This window comes from Varanus komodoensis, unplaced genomic scaffold, assembly GCF_004798865.1.
Source record: "Varanus komodoensis strain SLA01 unplaced genomic scaffold, ASM479886v1 scaffold56, whole genome shotgun sequence".
Taxonomy (NCBI): domain Eukaryota; kingdom Metazoa; phylum Chordata; class Lepidosauria; order Squamata; family Varanidae; genus Varanus; species Varanus komodoensis.
In genome coordinates, this window is record NW_025336169.1 from 4258453 (window position 1) to 4275366 (window position 16914).

The window sequence follows — 16914 nt, forward strand, 5'->3', positions numbered from 1 at the left end:
CACGTGTCTGATATTTCCTTATCTATTTCATGAAGTTTTATGGGGAATGAGTGCCATCTCTGAATTCTCTTCAAGACCATTTCCTCAGATTGTGCTGATACTGATTCCTAGAACTGAGGGTTTCATATTCCTCTCCATGCTTTTTCGGGTATTTTAATATTTAAATTCCTTTCCCATAGTGCTTTTGTTCCTATGTAACTGGTGCTCTCATCTATTACAAGGTTTTTATACAAAATTGAGATTAAAACTTTTCTTTTTACTATTAATGTCCCCCATACAATAATTTTCTAATACTGTCAATGTTCTAATAGTAAATCTATTTGTACGCACGCATGCACACATCTGTGAGTATCAATTTGTGGAATAGACTTGGAATGGAGATGTAAACATTGTTATATGGAAAATGTACATGCTGTAAGATGATTGTAAGTTTTTGCTATTGTTAGGGTTGTCAAATTTAAAGCAAAGGAAATAATACAACAAAAAAGATGTATGGGGGCTCTTAGACATGTTTGGAAGAGTGAGGCTGCTGTCTTTGGGCTTTTTGTGGCCTTTCCATTTGTTAAAACACAACTGGGCTGTGGCTGTGCTTGAAAGTCACACTGTCCCTCCTACGTTTGGCGGCTGTAGCTGCCATGATCCTTCTCATGGGAGCTGCAGGTTCGCAGTAAAAGCCCCTCCTGAGATGCAACATGCTCCTTCTCTGAAGTGGGCAGGATCCTGTGGATGGAGCATGTTTGAGAAGCTGTGGACGAGTTTTTCCATTCAGGCATCAGCCTGCCTTTGCCTGAGCTGAGGTGGAAGAGGAGGAGACTTTTATTTCTGCATGACTCTTTATGCATTGTGTTTCTACGTATTCCCCCAAAAGCTCTTGAGACGGTTCACAACAATGAAAGCCGTACGGGGCAATAGATAGAATGCAACAGCCTAGAGAAGACTGAGGGGGAACATGACATTCCTCTATAAGGAAAGGCTGTCACAAAGGGGAAAGGCTGTCACAAAGGGGAAGGTCAAGATGTCTTCTTACTGATACCACAGTGTAGGCCCGTGCCTCGTGTTTCAGAGTTCAAGCCTGGGACTTGGAGCAGCCAGTGACTGCGGGGGCTTTGGGGGGCACTTTCAGAGCCGCTGAAGGAGGGGAGGAACCAAACCCAGCTTGCAAATTGGGTGAGATTTGCACAAGCGCACAAGCCACAACAGCGTGTTTGCCCTGGCAGCCGTGAGAGTCTGGAGCATGGGAGCCCAGCCACCTGTTTGCTGGACAATCCTTGCATCAGTCACTCTTTCCTATTTGCAAAGCAGTCCTTGAGCATGTGGAAGGGAACGCCTGGCTCCGCTCCCTCTCTCCTGGCCACCAATTCCTGGACAGTGTTGGAGTTGGCCTAATAAAAGTTATACATTTTATACTTGACAGTACAGACAGTGTTGCCTGTTCTCCCCCTCACCTGCATCTGCAGCGTTTTTCCATTCAGGTTCCTTCAATGGGGAAAGGAGACAAGCCCAGGGCGAATAGCTACTAATTGCATATATGATCTTACCGGAGACTCCCAGCTGCTTCTGCCAGCAACCTCGTCATCTTAAAGAGCGTTCCCTGCCTCTGACTGTAAAAAACAAGCATTGAAGCCTATTAAATTCTGTAATTTCTGCTTGTTTTGTTAGCTGTTACTCAAGCTCTCAATGCATCACGTTGTTTTCCTGACGCATCTGATTGTAATTTTGTGCTTCTATTGTTCTAGCATATCACCCTTCTCTTTCCCCCTCCCTGCAAAGGTGTACGTGACCCCAGCTCCATAAAACACTCTGAACATGTTCTGTTTCCTTGCAGCCGGTCTTACGCTGCCACCCTTCAGTGCTGTTGTAAGTTAGGAATTTCTGCTTGCTGCTGAGTGCTTGATTGGACACTTCCGCTGAATCCAGGTATTTGTTCCAAGCAGGTCTGCAATGCTGGCAGCAGCTTCCTGGCTTTTGTGCCCCCGCCTGCCACTGGGCTGCAACCCCAGCCCCCAGGCTGAAAATCGTTCTGCACCTGCCCCTACGACCCCTGGAATTCCTCCCCATTAACTAAGTTGCCCACTCCTAGTTAAACAAACAGCTGAACCAATGGCTACTAGTCCTTATGGCTCTCTGCTACCTACAGCATCAGAGACCATATGTCTGTGTACACCAGTTGCTGGGGAACATAGGTGGGAGGGAGCTCTTGCACTCATGCTCTGGTTGTGGGTCTCACATGGGCAGCCGGTTGGCCTCAGTGTGAACAGAACGCCAGTCCCTTGGTCCCTTCTTACGCATTCTGCAAAATTCCTTGCACAGAAAGCATCTGTTGGGTGAAATCCATCAAAACGCATAGAACAGACTAATGAGGACACCAAGCAGGTTGGGTCTTGTCCAGGGGACTAAAGCTTTGTACCTTGGTTTGATCTTGTGCTACCTGGATTGAGGTCTTTAAGCAAAACAAAACAAGATTCTTCTCTGGAAAAATGGAATGGCCAGGCAGATTCTTGGAAAGAAACCGATCAGTTTCTAATGGCCTTGGTTTAATCACAAGCTCCAATGGCATAACCTGAAAAATAAGGTATGGTGCTTAGAGGAGGTAAACACATCAGCCTCTTATCTCCCATCTCAGCTGGGATCCAAGGTGAGGTCAGGCTATAAAGGGACAGAAGTGCACCGCCGGTTCCTAATTGCTAGAATATCATTGCTGAGACAATGAGCGTCAACCCGTTCCTTCTCGTGGCATCAGGTAAGCTGCGTCTCCCCATAGCCAGAAGCCCCACAAAGGAGGCCTTTCCCTTCCTCCAGATGTGTTGGCTGGGAACGATGGGAGCTGCAGTCCGATACATTTGAAAAGCAACAGATTGGGTGCAAGTTTGGTTCTGGGTTCAGGTCATCCAGATAGTGATGCGTTCCTGCCTCACACCCAGAGGAACTGGTGACTGTCGCTCTAGGCAATGCTGAGCTCGCTGGACCAAAAAGCTGCCCTGGGGCAGGTTGTCTGTCTAAATGTGCATCCATGTGAAGCGATGGATGCCCCCAGCAGGAATTTTCAGCAGCTGAAATGCCAGATGCTGCCCTGCTCTCCATCTATAATGCAGAATTTCGAAAGTTCTTTCCAGGTGCAGAGTTTGAAAAAAGAAGTAATAGTAGTAAAGGTATCATTTATTGGGAGGGTCACCCAGGATTTTGCCACCCCAATCGAAGAGGTCCTGGGGCTCACACAGGAGGGTGAAAGTGGGGATCAACATTTGTGTGGCTGTGCCATTGACGTAGTGTTGGCACAATACTGTGAGCTTCGCAGTGCCACAAGCGAGCCTCTTGCGTTGTATTTTGCAAAACCTTAACCCAGCAGCTCCCAAACACTCCTGCAGTGGCTTGTGGGTGCGCCAGATGAAATGGTCTGACCAAGAGCAGACCCTGCGAATCCAAAGCGCCCCCACACAGGGGAGGTTGCATGCCACATCTCTGAATGTTACCCTACTCTGGCTGGAGCCCCTTCCAGTCAGCCTCCCAGTGGGGTAGGTCATCAGCCACAGCTTGCCCTGAGTTTGACTGGATCATTCCAAATTGCATTCTGCCCAAGGAGTGTGCCCATTGTGTCGCTGGATGAGACCTTCCCCTAGCTTGTTTACTTCCAATCCTGCATTGGTGACTTACGCAAAAGCAAAGAAGTTCTGCTCCTCTCTCCAAGGCAAGCAATTCTGAGTATTTTAAATGGAATCTTTGGGAAGTTTCTCCCCAACACGCTCAATTTAGTATGAGGGAAATTGTGCTTCAGCTACAAGACTTTTGTCTAACACCGATCTTCTCGGGGCAAGTTTGTGTCTCCCTTCTAGTGGGCTCCTCCGCCATGTCTGCCCGGAACTTGCTGCAGTTCCGTAACATGATCAAGTGCGCCAACCCAAACAGTAACCCAGTGGTGGATTACAGCGATTATGGCTGTTACTGTGGCTTGGGAGGCAAAGGAACCCCAGTGGATGAGCTGGACACGTAAGTCAACTCCAGGACTGCACAGCTCCCTCCCCTCCTGACCCCGGGCCTTGCACGCGTGCATTTCAGCTGCAAGAAATTCTTAGAAATGGCTACTGAGAAAGAATTGGAGGGGATGTGGACAGCATCTCCCATCCCCAGTGTTGTTCCTTCCACAGGACATGCAATTTTCTGCAAGCGATTTCCCAAATGCAATGCATTTTGGAATGTTATTTTCCCAACGATGCGTGCCTTAATGCACAGCGGCAAATTCGATGTCAATTTTTTGAAAATGCAATGGCAAATTTTAGAAAAGAGTTTTAGTGTGCATAGCAGTTTGAAATTGTGAAAATGGCCGTGTTCATCTTAAAACACACACTGAATTGATTTTTCCCATCCCTAGGCTCTAGAAACATTCTGCCTGGTCCAGATAATTATGCCATTCAAAAGCTGAGAGGAACCTCTGTGTTCATGTGGGGAAGGGAGCAGGATAACCCCCCCCCCCATTTCTTTAAGCAAATGTATGTGAATTTTTGTACATCTGTAGGAATGAATACATATAGAATGCATATATAAGAATATGCAACTTGCTGGCACTTAGAACTAGGCTTCAACAAAAGCAAATTGGACATCCAGATATGCATTCATTTGAAGGTGGCATCCATATGAGGAGGAGACCCAAAGGAAAGTGGAATCATCCTCTGGTGGGCAAGCCCGTTGTAGTACATGCTTCCGCCGCTAGATGCCTCTTGTGGGGACACCTCTGCACCAGTCTGCCAATTGGCATTGTCGAGTGAAGTCGTGCCACGTAGTAATTTTTTTTGTTAAGTACTTGCTTTTCATTTGAAATTCCTCACTGAAAATCCATTGGCAGGAACTCCAGGACACACCGGACAAATCAACAAGTTTATCAATTGTTCTGCGACCATCTTCCAAGATCAGTTCACGAATTCTCGCACTGTTTTCATCCATTTGGGAGGTTGAGGGTTGCCCTGAGCGAGGCTGGTCTGCAAGTGACAATTCACCATTTCTGAAGTGGGAAAACCATTTGTAAACTTGTGTTTTCCCCAGAGCAGCTTCCTTGTAAGCTGTTTAAGCATTACAACTGTTTCCCCTCCACTTTCCCTAACAGAAAACAGAATTTTACAGCCGCACGTTGTTCCAACTTTTCAGGCATCTCAAAAATTGACGAACAAACAAGAGGCACTTAACAAAAAAATTTACTATGTGGCACCACGACTTCATTCGATGATGCCAGTCGGCAGACTGATGCAGAAGGATCCCTGTAAGAGACATCTGGCAGCGGAAGCATGTGCTACAATGGGCTTGCCCACCAGAAAATGATTCCGGTTTCTATTGGGTCCCCCCTCGTATGCCACCCATTCAAATGCTGAAAGTATTGTTAAGTCCTCAATGTCATGCGTGCGCACTCTGACGAGATCCCCAGGCACGCATGAGAGACAGCCTGTTTTGGTGGGATGGATAGCTCAGGCTCGGAGGATGACGCGGGAAAGGCCGAACCAGAACAGGCTCAGAGCTCACGCTCCGAGAACGGAGTTGTTGGAACGGAGAGGCCTGCACCTGCACTGGAGGAAAGCAGCCCAAGGACACCCACCCACGGGGCCCAGCTCCCTCCCGCCTGTGGGAATGGACCAGACAAAGGACGGGAGGGGGGCGATGTGGAACTGGGCGGCCTCTGGGGCGGAGAACGCCAGGCGTGGACCTGAGGGCCCGTCGTCACAGCCGCAGGCCGGACCTGCTAGGGGCTCGGAGCGCAGAACGCAGGAGTGCGCGTTTTCACAGTGCCTCCCCTTCCAGAGACTGGCCCAGAAGGGTTCATAAGCAAAGCTTTGGTGAAGTGGGGCAGAGCTGGCCCCACACTTCTCCTTGTATATGCTCAGAGACTTGCGAATGCTTGAAGTCTTCTGTGTAGAATAAAGGCTCTTACAAGTAGTGCTGGAGAGACTGTCTTGCTTGAGAGGAGATGCCCAGCTCATGACACTCAGTCCTTAAGAAGTGAGTGTTTATCCTTACAGAGTTGTAATGCCAACCTTTCCGCTGTTCAAAGGGTGCGGAGAATCCATTGATGCCACCCATTTGTTAATTTCCATGCAGGAGGTAAGCGGAACAGGAGGCGATCTTTCTGCCGGTCCCAGATACAGGAGCAGTGAACGGCCTCCCACCGCATTTCTCAGCAGCTCAGCACCGCCTGGACAACCAGCATCATCACAGCACTAGCCCAGGTTTAGGAGCATCTGGTGCAGGCACAGTGCATAAGCCCCGTACCTCCCAGATGTGTTGTGCTGCTGTTATCTGCTGTCATCTCCAAGCTACAGTGGCCCCATGAATGAATGCCTTCCCAGTGCTCTTGCCACCTCAAGGCTGGGGTGCCCTGGGTGGAACTGAGCCATCTCAGGGTTGGTCCTCCTCTTCTCCTGCTTTCTACTTTCTCAAATATTCTCATCTTCCCCAGGGAGATTTTCCTTCTCAGGATGTGCCCAAAGGACAGCCTCAGTTTCGTCATTCTTGCTTCCAGCTTGACTGGATCTAGGACCCCCTTGCTTGTCTTCCTGCCAGCCCAGGGAATTTGCAAGGCTCTCCTCCAGCACCCCTGCTCCAGATGCGCCCATTCCCCTTCTGCTTCCTTCCCTGCCCAGCTTGCTTCCCACGCAGCGTGGCTGGGAACACAAGAGGGTTGATCCAGTCCCCCAACCAGCACGGAGAAGACGAACAGCTGGCCATGACTAGTGGGCCGGGTGGCTCCTTGCTTCCCCCAGGATCAGAGGCCATGCACCTGTACACAGTAGCTGCTGGGGAACATGGGCAGTGGGGCACTGTTCCACTCTGGCCCTGGTCTGAGCACCATGCTGGCCTTGATGAGCCCTTCTCGTGTCCTTATCCAGGAGGTTGGGGAATGCTCGGCCAGGGAGATGTTTTTCTCCCTCGCTTCCTTCCCCAATTCTGGGATAGCCAGCAATATTGCAGGGCGTCTGGGCAGCCGGCATCAGAAACACGGTACTGGACTGGAGCGAGGCAGTGCTGGGCAGGGCAGGACAGGACATGTGAATCAGGTTAAAGGGTTTTGCTTTCCGGGCAGGTGCTGTTGGACTCACGACAACTGCTACCACCAGGCCAAGAGGCTGCCTGCATGCAGATTCCTCGTGGACAACCCATATACGAAGAGCTACAAGTACAGCTGTTCTGGCAAGGAGATCACCTGCACAGGTAAATGTGCCTGAGCCCATCAGGCCTTCACCTGTGCACCTCAGTGCTTTCCCTCCCGTAGGAACAAAAGCAGTTGGCAACATGGAGGCGACAAGGAAAGGACGAAAGGAGAAGTGGGGATGCAAATCGACACTTGTGGCACAGTGTATGTGGGGCTGCCCTTGAAGACAATCTGGACATTGTAATGAGCTCAAAACAGAGCTGCCAGACTATTGGCAGGGGCCAGTAGGTGAGAACACGTCACACCAGTCCTAGATCAGCTACACTGGCTGAAGTCTGGGACCAATTTAAGGGATTAAAAATAACATATAAAGCCCTGAACAGTTTAGGGCCTGGTTATCTAAGGGGACATCTGTCCATACGAGCCTGCCTGGACCCTGAGATCATCTGCAGATGCTCTCCTTCAAGAGCCCTCCCTGAAAGAGCTGAGGAGGTGGTTACGAGGAGGAGAGCGATAGCACCCTTATACTGGAACTACCTGCCCAGAGAGGTGTGCCTGGAGCCCACTCTTTAAAATAATAATGGACATTTTAATTAGTCCAGCAAGTACTGGCACTTAGGAGTTCTTAACTACAGTGGTACTTCGGCTCACGAACTTAATCCGTTCCAGGACTCTGGTCACAACCCGAATTGGTCACGAGCCAAGTCAAATTTCCCCATAAGGGTCAATGTAAATAAGGTTAATCCATTCTTTACCATAAATGTATGTTATACATAAAGGACGGTATATGAAAGTTTTAAATAAAGAAGTGTGTGATTTTTCTTTAACCACAAAAATACAGTATGAGCCACGTCTCCGCTCGGCCGGCCGCGGCCCTGCTCCTGCCTCCCTCCTCGTGGCCTCCCCTGGCCGGGGTAGCCACCCCACGCCTGCCTCTCCGGCCTCCCGCTCCCTTTCCCTGAGCCTGTAGGGACCTTCCTTCCTCTGGCTCGGAAGCGAGCGGCCGGGAAGGCCTGGACTGAGGAGCCGCCCTCATGGCTCCCCCTCGGGGTGGGTGGGTGAGGGTGACTGTTTGGCCAGTCCCTGTAGGAAGATGGCCGCGAACCCCACGTGGAGTTCGCGACCTGAGGCACAATTCCGCCAAAATTTCTGTTCGCGACCCGATTTGGCGTTCGTGAGCTGAGGTATCACTGTATTTGTTGTTGTAATATTGGTTTTAATATATATTTACATTTTTTCTCTTTTTTGTCTCCTTTGTGTAAAGCATCTTGAGATTCTGTAATGATTTGACGGGATACTAAATAAACAAATAAAGAAATAAAGGCGGGAGGCGATGAGGGATTCCTTGAGAGACGGGGAAGTGTGTGGGGTGGCGTGGGGCGGGGAGACCCGGGGTCTAGTTCCCCGCCCAGCCATGGAGCTCACTGGCTGACTCTGGGCCAGTCACTGCCCCTCGGCCCATCCTACCTCACAGGGTTGTTGTGGTAAGGGCAAAATGGAGCTATGTAAGCTGCCTTCCATTCCCCACAAGAGGGAAAAATGTGGCATACATAAAAGTGCAATACAGTGGTACCTCAGCCTCAGTTCACGACCAAATAGGGTTGTGAACAGAAATTTCACAAAAATTTTGCCTCGGGTCATGAACTCCACATTGGGTGATGACCACGCCTCCCCCCCCAGCGTGCCCATTTCAAATTTTTGTGATAAAAAAATTAGTTACAGAATGGATTAACCTTATTTACATTGAACCTTATGAGGAAACTTGACTAGGCTCACGACCAGTTTGGGTCACGACCAGTCTTGGAACGGATTAAGTTCATGAGCCAAGGTACCACTGTATAATCATTATAATTATTCCAAAACTTCTTCATGAATTGGCAAATCCTGTCTGAAATAGAGAGACAGAGACTGGGGACCTCTGCATGCAATGCCTGGAATTATTTCGCAGGAAGCTGTATTCTGGAGCTCTCTGCTCAGAGGACATCATGGTGGCAAAGAATTTGGCTATTTCTAAAACACAGTGGGGTATCACTCCAAAATTATTCCAGTCACTGCGAGCTGAAAGGGCTGTGCTCTGCCCCATCAGCCATCAATTGTGGCTTGACCCCACAGCCGCACGACCATTTTGTGACTCATGGGCTTGCACCTCTCTCAAAGAGGCCCACAGACCAAAACACAAGATTCCCGGCCTTCCTACTTGCCCAGTTTTGCGGAGGGCAAACGCAGGCTCAGGTTTAGCTCGGAAAGAGCTTCCTTTAGACACTCCGTGGTTGCACCAGATGTCATTTTTAAAATTCTTAATTTTTGGCAGCATGATGCAGGGGAACCTACAGCCCACGGGAATTGCTTGGGGTGCCCATGGCCCTTGGACTTCCCGAAGTTGCCCAAAGCATAAAAGCCACCCAGTTCTCACATGCAACTTTGTCCACCTCTCTCACTCCAGACGATGATGATGAGTGTGCATTATTCATTTGCAACTGTGACCGCAGCGCCGCCATCTGCTTCGCTGGAGCTCCGTACAACAAGGAATACTGGAAACTGGACACAAGTAAATACTGCAAATGAAGTCCAGGCTGCAGCAGTGAAGGCACCTCCTCGTGCTTGCTGATTCCCCGGACAAGATGGCCAAGCTTCTCTCATGTGTTATAAGAAGAATGGCAATAGTGAACATGAGAAATGGTTTGGTGTTTTCTACAGCAAAAGAACTGCTTTTACCGCACGTAATAAAATCAGGCATTACAAATTGTGTTCTTTTTCTTTTTTACAACTTCCCATCTTGCCACCCAAGTCATGATTTCTTTTCCGTATGCTCCAACTCACTCCTGGGAAGGTTTCAACATTTGCTATTGGCCAACTAAAGGTACAATGAATAAATAAGCAAATAAATATTCAGCTTGATGCATTATGAAAATAAAGCAATTCAGGGGGCTTACTGTATATCCTTTCTTAAATTTCCTATAGTGAATGTATTTATTTAAATTTATCTCCCTTTTTCCTGCTCCACATGGGTGGTCAAAGCAGCTAACAATTCAGAAACTGAATGTACAATCTTCAGCGTGTATCCAAACGTACATTCTCCTGGTTCTGTGATTCTGAGATTTCCTGACAGCAGCATGGACTTCTGGGTGACTAGCCCCCCTTGGCTTGGTGGTGCCACTGGGCTGGTCTGGAAGGTTGCAGTCCTGGGCTGCACATGCTGACAGCTCCCAAATGACCATCCAGGAAGCAGTCGCGACGGGGCACCTGGCAGACGGTCCCACATCAGCACCCAGGTGGCTGTCACCCACCGCGGCATCCTTCCTCCTCCTTTTTGAACCTTTCCAGTGAGGGAACCACTCGCTCGGCACGTGGACGGTTGCAGGTGCTCGTTTTAGTAAGCCTGCTTGTTTTCTGCTGCAAAACGGTGCTTCTTCCTAAGTCCATTTCTATACCGTCCATGGCCAATGCTCTCTGGGAGGTTCACAACAGGACGTAAAAACAAAAAAATACAACAGCATTTGAAATATTTTAAAATTAAATAAAATAGCATCGAGACACATTAAAATACATTAAATAAAATGAAAAGGCCAGGCCAGGCCAAGATTGAATTTCCTTGGGACTGGAGCTCAGCGCTGCACAATGCTTTGTGAGAATTAGGTAGCTCCTCGCAGAATAATGAGAATAATCTTGAATTTAACTCCCTGAAGCTGATAAAATTTATGATTTCCACAATGTCAGCTAAAAGGTCTCTTTTTTTCCTGGAATTTGTTTCAGAAAGCATAATAGAGCAGAGAGCACTGAAAATGCTGAAAATGTGGAGCTCTGGTTTTTATTCTTGATAGTCTTCTTTTGCACCCTGTAAAGACTTTGCCAGTGAATAGGAGCTGAGAACAATGATGGGTCAGTTTTGTTCTATGAAGTCAAAACCGCACTGCTGAGGCAACAACTTAAAACTACGTGATTGGCTCAATTGTCTGTGACGTCACAATTCCTGCAGAAGCCTGCAGCCGAGGAAGGTTAGAGCAGGATGGATTGGCTTGCAGAGCTGCTCTCTACCAGCCGCCTCAGAGTCAAAACCACACCTTTTTTCCTGGCTGGCTGGCCCAGGCATCATCTGCTTGGCTGCTCCAAGTATAGAGAGCCTCTGGGAATAAACACCTCTTCCCAACAAAGGTAGCACTTCAAGCAGCCAGCTGTTTAAGGCTTAGTGCCCCTGTAACAAGGTTGGTGCTGTAATCCTTTGTGCACTTCCTTGGAGCAAACCCCCGGTAAACTTGGAGCTCTTTCTAAACAGACCGAGACAGAACTGGACTTATTCAGTTGTTCATGTTTGTTAGCAAAGGGGGCTGCCCCTTAGGTACACCAAGGTTCTGCCTGGATAAATTAACCGGATGAGGAACAGGTGGCCTTCTAGGTTGTTTGGCCAGGGCTGGCCCTCCCAGTAGGCTGAGTGGGGCAGTTACCCAGTGTGGGGGAGGGAGGGAGGGCCATACAGCCCACCTGTGCCCCCACAACTAGGTTGTGCCTCCAGGCGGGCTCCAGGTGGTTGGAGATGATGTCCCACTGCCAGTACTGAAAAGAGATCCACCTGCCGGTCCAGTCAGCTGATGTACATGAAAGGGAAAGGGCGCGATCTTGGCTTAGCCTGGCCCTGTGCTGGATCACGGCCTTGACTACCCTCTCCTATTTGCTTTCCTAGCTAGAGCCAATGGGAGTTGTGCTTTAACAAGCTGCGGAGGGTGGACACATTCTCCATCCCAGTGACAAAAACAAACCTATGTGCATACTTGTGTCCACCTGCTAACACTCTTTTTAAGTGCCACCGCCTCTTCTCCAGAAGCAAATAGGGATACAGTAGATGGCATTATGAATAACAAACATTAGAAAATGTCTGGGATTGCTTAATTGTAAGTTTGCAAAGTGAGAGATTCAGAAGTGGTTTCCCATTGACGTCTTCTGCGGAGTATGAACCAGAGTCAGCTGGACTGGCGTGGCCACCATGTGTGAAAGATCCTCCACCAGTCGCCACCAGCTACCACTGCTGCCCAATAGTTGCCTTTCAGGAGTTACTCCACCCCCATGAGAGAGATCCACGCTCTTCTGCTGATGTGACTGTTCCTCCTGAAGAGGGTGGGTGGACCTCAGCGTGGTGCCTCTGCTCTGACCATTCCACTTTGGGTGACCCTGCAGGGAGAGCAACCAGGTGGGGGGGGGGCAGGGTTGTCCTCCTGGTGGCATCACGCTCTGCTTCTCTGGCACTCTCAAACCCCCTTATGACATTAAGGTGTGCATCCCAGAGGGGAACGTGTTTGAATACCTGTTCTTAATAACACTAACTATTTTATCCCTATCTGCCTCTTGAGAACCGGTAATGGTACTTTCTAAAAAAAAGAGAAGGTCCAGATCCTAAAAAGAAGATGCCAACAAAGATGACAAACTGAACAAGAGCACACAGACTTTGTTTGATATACATTCCGGTTGCCAAGAAAGGAGATGCAAATTTTCCACTAATTTGCCATGCAAGCAAAAGGATGCTCAAAATGTTGCAACTATGACCTCACGTGGAGTGAGAAATGCCTGGCGTCCCAGCTGAGTTCCGAAAAGAAGAACCACTCAAGATCCTATGGCCAATATGTTTTGGCTACAGGAGCACACCAAAGAACTCAGAAGATCGATCTGTGCTTCACAGACTACAGCAAAGCCATTGATTGTGAGGATCATGGGAAGCTATGACTGGTCTTGAAAGAAATGGGGGTGCCTGAGCACTTGATTGTCCTGATGCTTAACCTGCATCGAGGACAAGAAGCTCCTGTGAAGCCAGAGTGTGGAGAAATAGGATGGTTTTCCATAGGCAAAGGCATCAGACAAGGGCATATTTTATCTCCCTATCTGCTCGATCTGTATGCAGAACATATCATATGGAAAGCTGGATTAGAATCAGAAGGAGGAGTGAAAATGGGTAGAAGACACATCAGTAATTCCTCCTCTTCCTCCTCTTTTTTCCTACATCACATGATATCCCAGGCTCTTTGGGCTGTTTACAATACTCACAACATACAATATAAAATACTGGTGACAGTAGAAGCCCCAGAAAATTCCACTACAAAATCATGAAAACTGTACTGTTATTAAATCAGCCTTCAGCCACAGCTGCTTTTAGTCCTGGGAGAAGGAAATGCTATCTTTACCAGATATTTAGGAAGAAAAGAGCTAGCGCTATGAAACACCAATATGCATTTAATGCCACCTTTCATTTGTCCTGGAGCCTGTGACTCCGGATGCTAACCTTGCACCGATGGACACTTTGGCAGTGGAATATTATAAATATTTGGGGAAAGAGTTAACATGCACCCCCTCTTTTATGAACAGGTCTAAGATGGAGATCCTGGGAGAATTTGACAACGAGTCCCCACTTTACATCTCTTTCTGCCAGCGGATATCTCCAGAGGACTTTGAGAGGCAGTCCTTGACGTACACACAGAAATCCCTGCAAGATCTTTACAGCAAAATGGAACAGAACCCCGGAATCTGCGAGTCCATCGTACGGAAAAGGAAGCATCTGGAGAGCAAGGAAGCTGGGTTGGCCTCCTACCTGAAAGTAAGGGCTGCCCCTTCTCCAAATGGCTGGCAAAGAGGGCTGAGAGCAAGAGAAGTGGCAAGATGGAGGGGAGGGGGGAAGCTTCCATCAAGGGTGCAATAGCAAGTTTCCTGCATTTCCCAGTTCCACTTTGCGGCTTGCCCTTTCCTTTGCTTGTTAGTGTCTGACACTGACTTCTTGATGCAAACAGGGTTGCCATCTTCCTCTGTACTTTAGGCAGAGAGATGATGCAGAGCTAGGGCCTTCAGCTGATCTTAGGAGGCGAGTGAGCTCACACGGGAGGAGCTGGTCCTTTGTGTACCTGGGCTCCCTAGAAGGGAGCCCAGAAGTGCAGCTGTCAGCCTCCGAGGCTTTGCCACTCCAACGCTGAGACTGACACGCGCCCTCAGCAGCCCGGTGGCCGCATTCCGTAGCTGCTGCGGTTTGTTTCCAGAAATTCTCTAAGATCCCAGGAACCCAAATCCCGCAGGCAGAACCAAGCCGGAGCTTGCAGCGAGCAGATGCCCATAACAGCAGCCGGAGGTGTGTGGGCCAGTCGGTGAAGTGGGCATCCTTGGATAAAGGCCCATGAGAAGGCCCCTTTGCATCGCTCATCCTCCATCGGAGCCTGGGAACGGGCTGCTGCTTGCCCTGCCCAGGCCGGGACCCCTCCATGCCCCTCGCGGCCTGACTGGAAGGAGCAGTCCCACGCAGCTGGGGCTTCTGTTGTCGGGCTAGATCAGGGGCCTTCCTCTTGCCCTCACTGTTGCAAGAATGCCTTTTGCCTTTTTCCCGGAGGGTCTCGATTATCAGGAAAAAGGGAAGCATCACCCGGTAGAGACTGAATCCATTCCTTTTGCATGCAAAGGAGGTCAGCAGCGTGGCTCATGCCCAAAAGTGGAGCTGACAGAAAGCAAAGGTTTGGGCATGGCCTTCAGGGGTTACAGATTGGTCAGCAGTCCGAACTGCGCATGTGCAAGGCCTCTCCAGTCCAGATCAGCTTCCCATGCCATGGCACCTTTTGAGAGTCATTAGTGGGGTCCTGTGGCCAGGTGTTTTGTTGGTATTTTCTAAGAACTGTTTCTTGTCATATTGGGGGTCTTTCTAGATGCCTCCCTGTCCTAGTCTGTGGTTGGAGTCAGTAAAAGTTTTTCTGAGAACTACTTCCCCTTAACACTTGAGATTATGGCAGCTGTTCCTTTCCAAGCATCTAGGTGTCCTATTTTAGCTCCAAACTGACTATCTGATTTGCAGTCTTAGATCTGTAAAACTTGCACTGATTAATTGATTTACAGCTTTAAGCATCAGAACCTAAATCGGGAACTGCTTTCAGCAGCCTCATAACTATTGCTGAGGCTACCCAGAGGTTGGCCCATGGCCTGGCCATCTATTATCCACTGGGTCACAGAAACAGTCTGTGTATGGACTCTGTGAAAATTATAGTGTGCAAGCATCAATACAGACTGGCCGGCCTTTTTCTAACACTGCTGGACTGGCAAACCACCTGGACCGGTGCCTTTCTCCCTGATGGGCCTCCTCTTCGCAGGGAGCCGTGTTTTCGCTCGTTTGGGGTGGAGCATTCCAAAATGTATCAGCCTCTGGCACAATCCATCCTGCTCCTTCTAGACCCCCTGCACCTCGTCCCGCTGCACGTCAGGCAGCCCCAGGCAGCCCCCCACCCCCACCCCCGGCCACATCTCTGTTGCCTTCCAGGCCAAGTTCTTGTCGCTCTTTAACTACACCGATCCGCTGGAAATGGAGGAGATTCGAGAAGAGGTGCAGCAGCTGAAGCGCGAGATGCAGAGGGCCAGCAACTACGCCTTCGGTTAGTGCGAGGTCTCCTTCTGCCCGGCTGTTCTTGCCCTGCACCCACCCACTCCAAACCGGCTCCAGCATGGCGTGATCCCGTTCAGTGCAGAGTGTGCTCCTAATTGGTTACACTCTGTGTAGTCAGCCTATGTGCGTACAGGGGGCCTCTCTCCTGCAGCCTCAGCAAGAGGGAGGTAAAGCACCCTTACATAAATGTGCGAGTACATTAGGGGAGAGAAATCTCCGAAACACCGTAGTTGGGACCTAGTGCAAACTGAGTGGCCACAGCCTGGTGGCCTGGCTCTGGGGGCAGGCAAGGATGGAGGCCTGGTGGGAGGGGTCATGGAAGGCACTGCAGACCGGGCTCGGGTGGGCAGCTGCCATCAGCTGGTCCGGAGTTGGTCCAAAACATTGTTCAGCCTATACCTGGAACAGAATATTCTGGAAAGGGGCATGGCTGGTCAGCTGGAACCCTGAACAGTACTACACGCTGCACTGCAACATTTGGTTGCTGAAGCCTCTTCCTCCTTGTTGCTGCTATGAGTATTTTTGTAGTTGTTATTATGATTGTTATATAATTACCACTGTCGTACTCACTGGGTAGTTACACCCCTTGTCTGGATTCGGACAGCAGGGTAACCCTGAGCCCTGATGGGGCCAAGCGTGGCTTGAATGGAATATGTGTGCTTGAATATGGGTTATCCTGTTGTCCGAACCAGCCAAGTGAGCAAACCTCAGTGAAAAACCCACCGTTCACAACCCAGCAACAAGCCATGGGTTCTCTGCAAGGACTGTTCATGGGTAGCGAGCCGTGGTTTGTTAGCACAGCTGCGTTCAGATGCACAATAAGCCCCATATCAACAGCAACGCACAATCCACTCACTCAGGGCTCGCTGAAGCTGACTTCGTTCCTTTTCAGCTGCCAAGAGAGTATCGCAGTGGCAGGTGGAAAGACGGGCAAGGAAGACTGTTCCACGGGGCAAGTTCAGCCAGAGAGACACCAGGCTTCCTGAGCCAGCCATTCCTGCCATGCCCAAAATCTTTGGTCCTTTCCCAAAGCAGGTTTGTGCTCGTAATGCCCGCCAAGTTCTTTTGATCCTGCACGGCGTGGACGGACGTTGCTTTTTGGGCCTCCTTTGCTTGGGGTGGGGGGGGGTGGGGGGGGAGAGCAGGCTGCATCAAAGGAATGCTGGGCAGGAAGTGAGGAAAAATGGGGACACGCTTTTTTCTTGGAGCAGGATGAGGGTGTGCATTTGTGCATGAGCATGGGGCGGGGGCACGGTGGGGAGAAAGGAATACTCTGTGGGGAATTCCCAAGGCAGCCTGCAGCACGGAAAAATAAAGCAATGAAACCAATCGAAAGCACACAAAGAAGTGCAAAAAGTGATAAAACAGCTCGGACCAGTGAAACTTCATCCAC

The 16914-nt window shown here is 49.6% G+C and overlaps 1 protein-coding gene across 2 annotated transcripts; it reads left to right on the plus strand.

The window, feature by feature from the left end:
* The first annotated feature begins 998 nt into the window (after positions 1 to 998).
* Positions 999 to 9854, plus strand: LOC123032793 (phospholipase A2, minor isoenzyme-like). 2 transcript variants are annotated; one of them, XM_044448930.1, is made up of 3 exons: positions 999 to 3984; positions 7061 to 7188; positions 9573 to 9854. In XM_044448930.1, exons 1-3 carry the CDS (start codon positions 3752 to 3754, stop codon positions 9692 to 9694), a joined length of 483 nt encoding a protein of 160 aa, XP_044304865.1. In that variant the 5' UTR covers positions 999 to 3751; the 3' UTR covers positions 9695 to 9854. The 2 variants fall into 2 exon arrangements, with proteins under 2 accessions (XP_044304865.1, XP_044304864.1); XM_044448929.1 differs by lacking the exon at positions 999 to 3984 and having other exon boundaries at positions 5886 to 7188.
* Positions 9855 to 16914: the final 7060 nt, after the last annotated feature.

What these genes read in the sequence shown, in the direction of transcription:
- LOC123032793 (XM_044448929.1), top strand. Translation starts at nt 6,783, where the DNA reads ATGGGCAGTGGGGCACTGTTCCACTCTGGCCCTGGTCTGAGCACCATG. An exon ending in CAAGGAGATCACCTGCACAG is followed by an intron (nt 7,189 to 9,572) that starts GTAAATGTGCCT and finishes CTCTCACTCCAG; the next exon opens with ACGATGATGATGAGTGTGCA.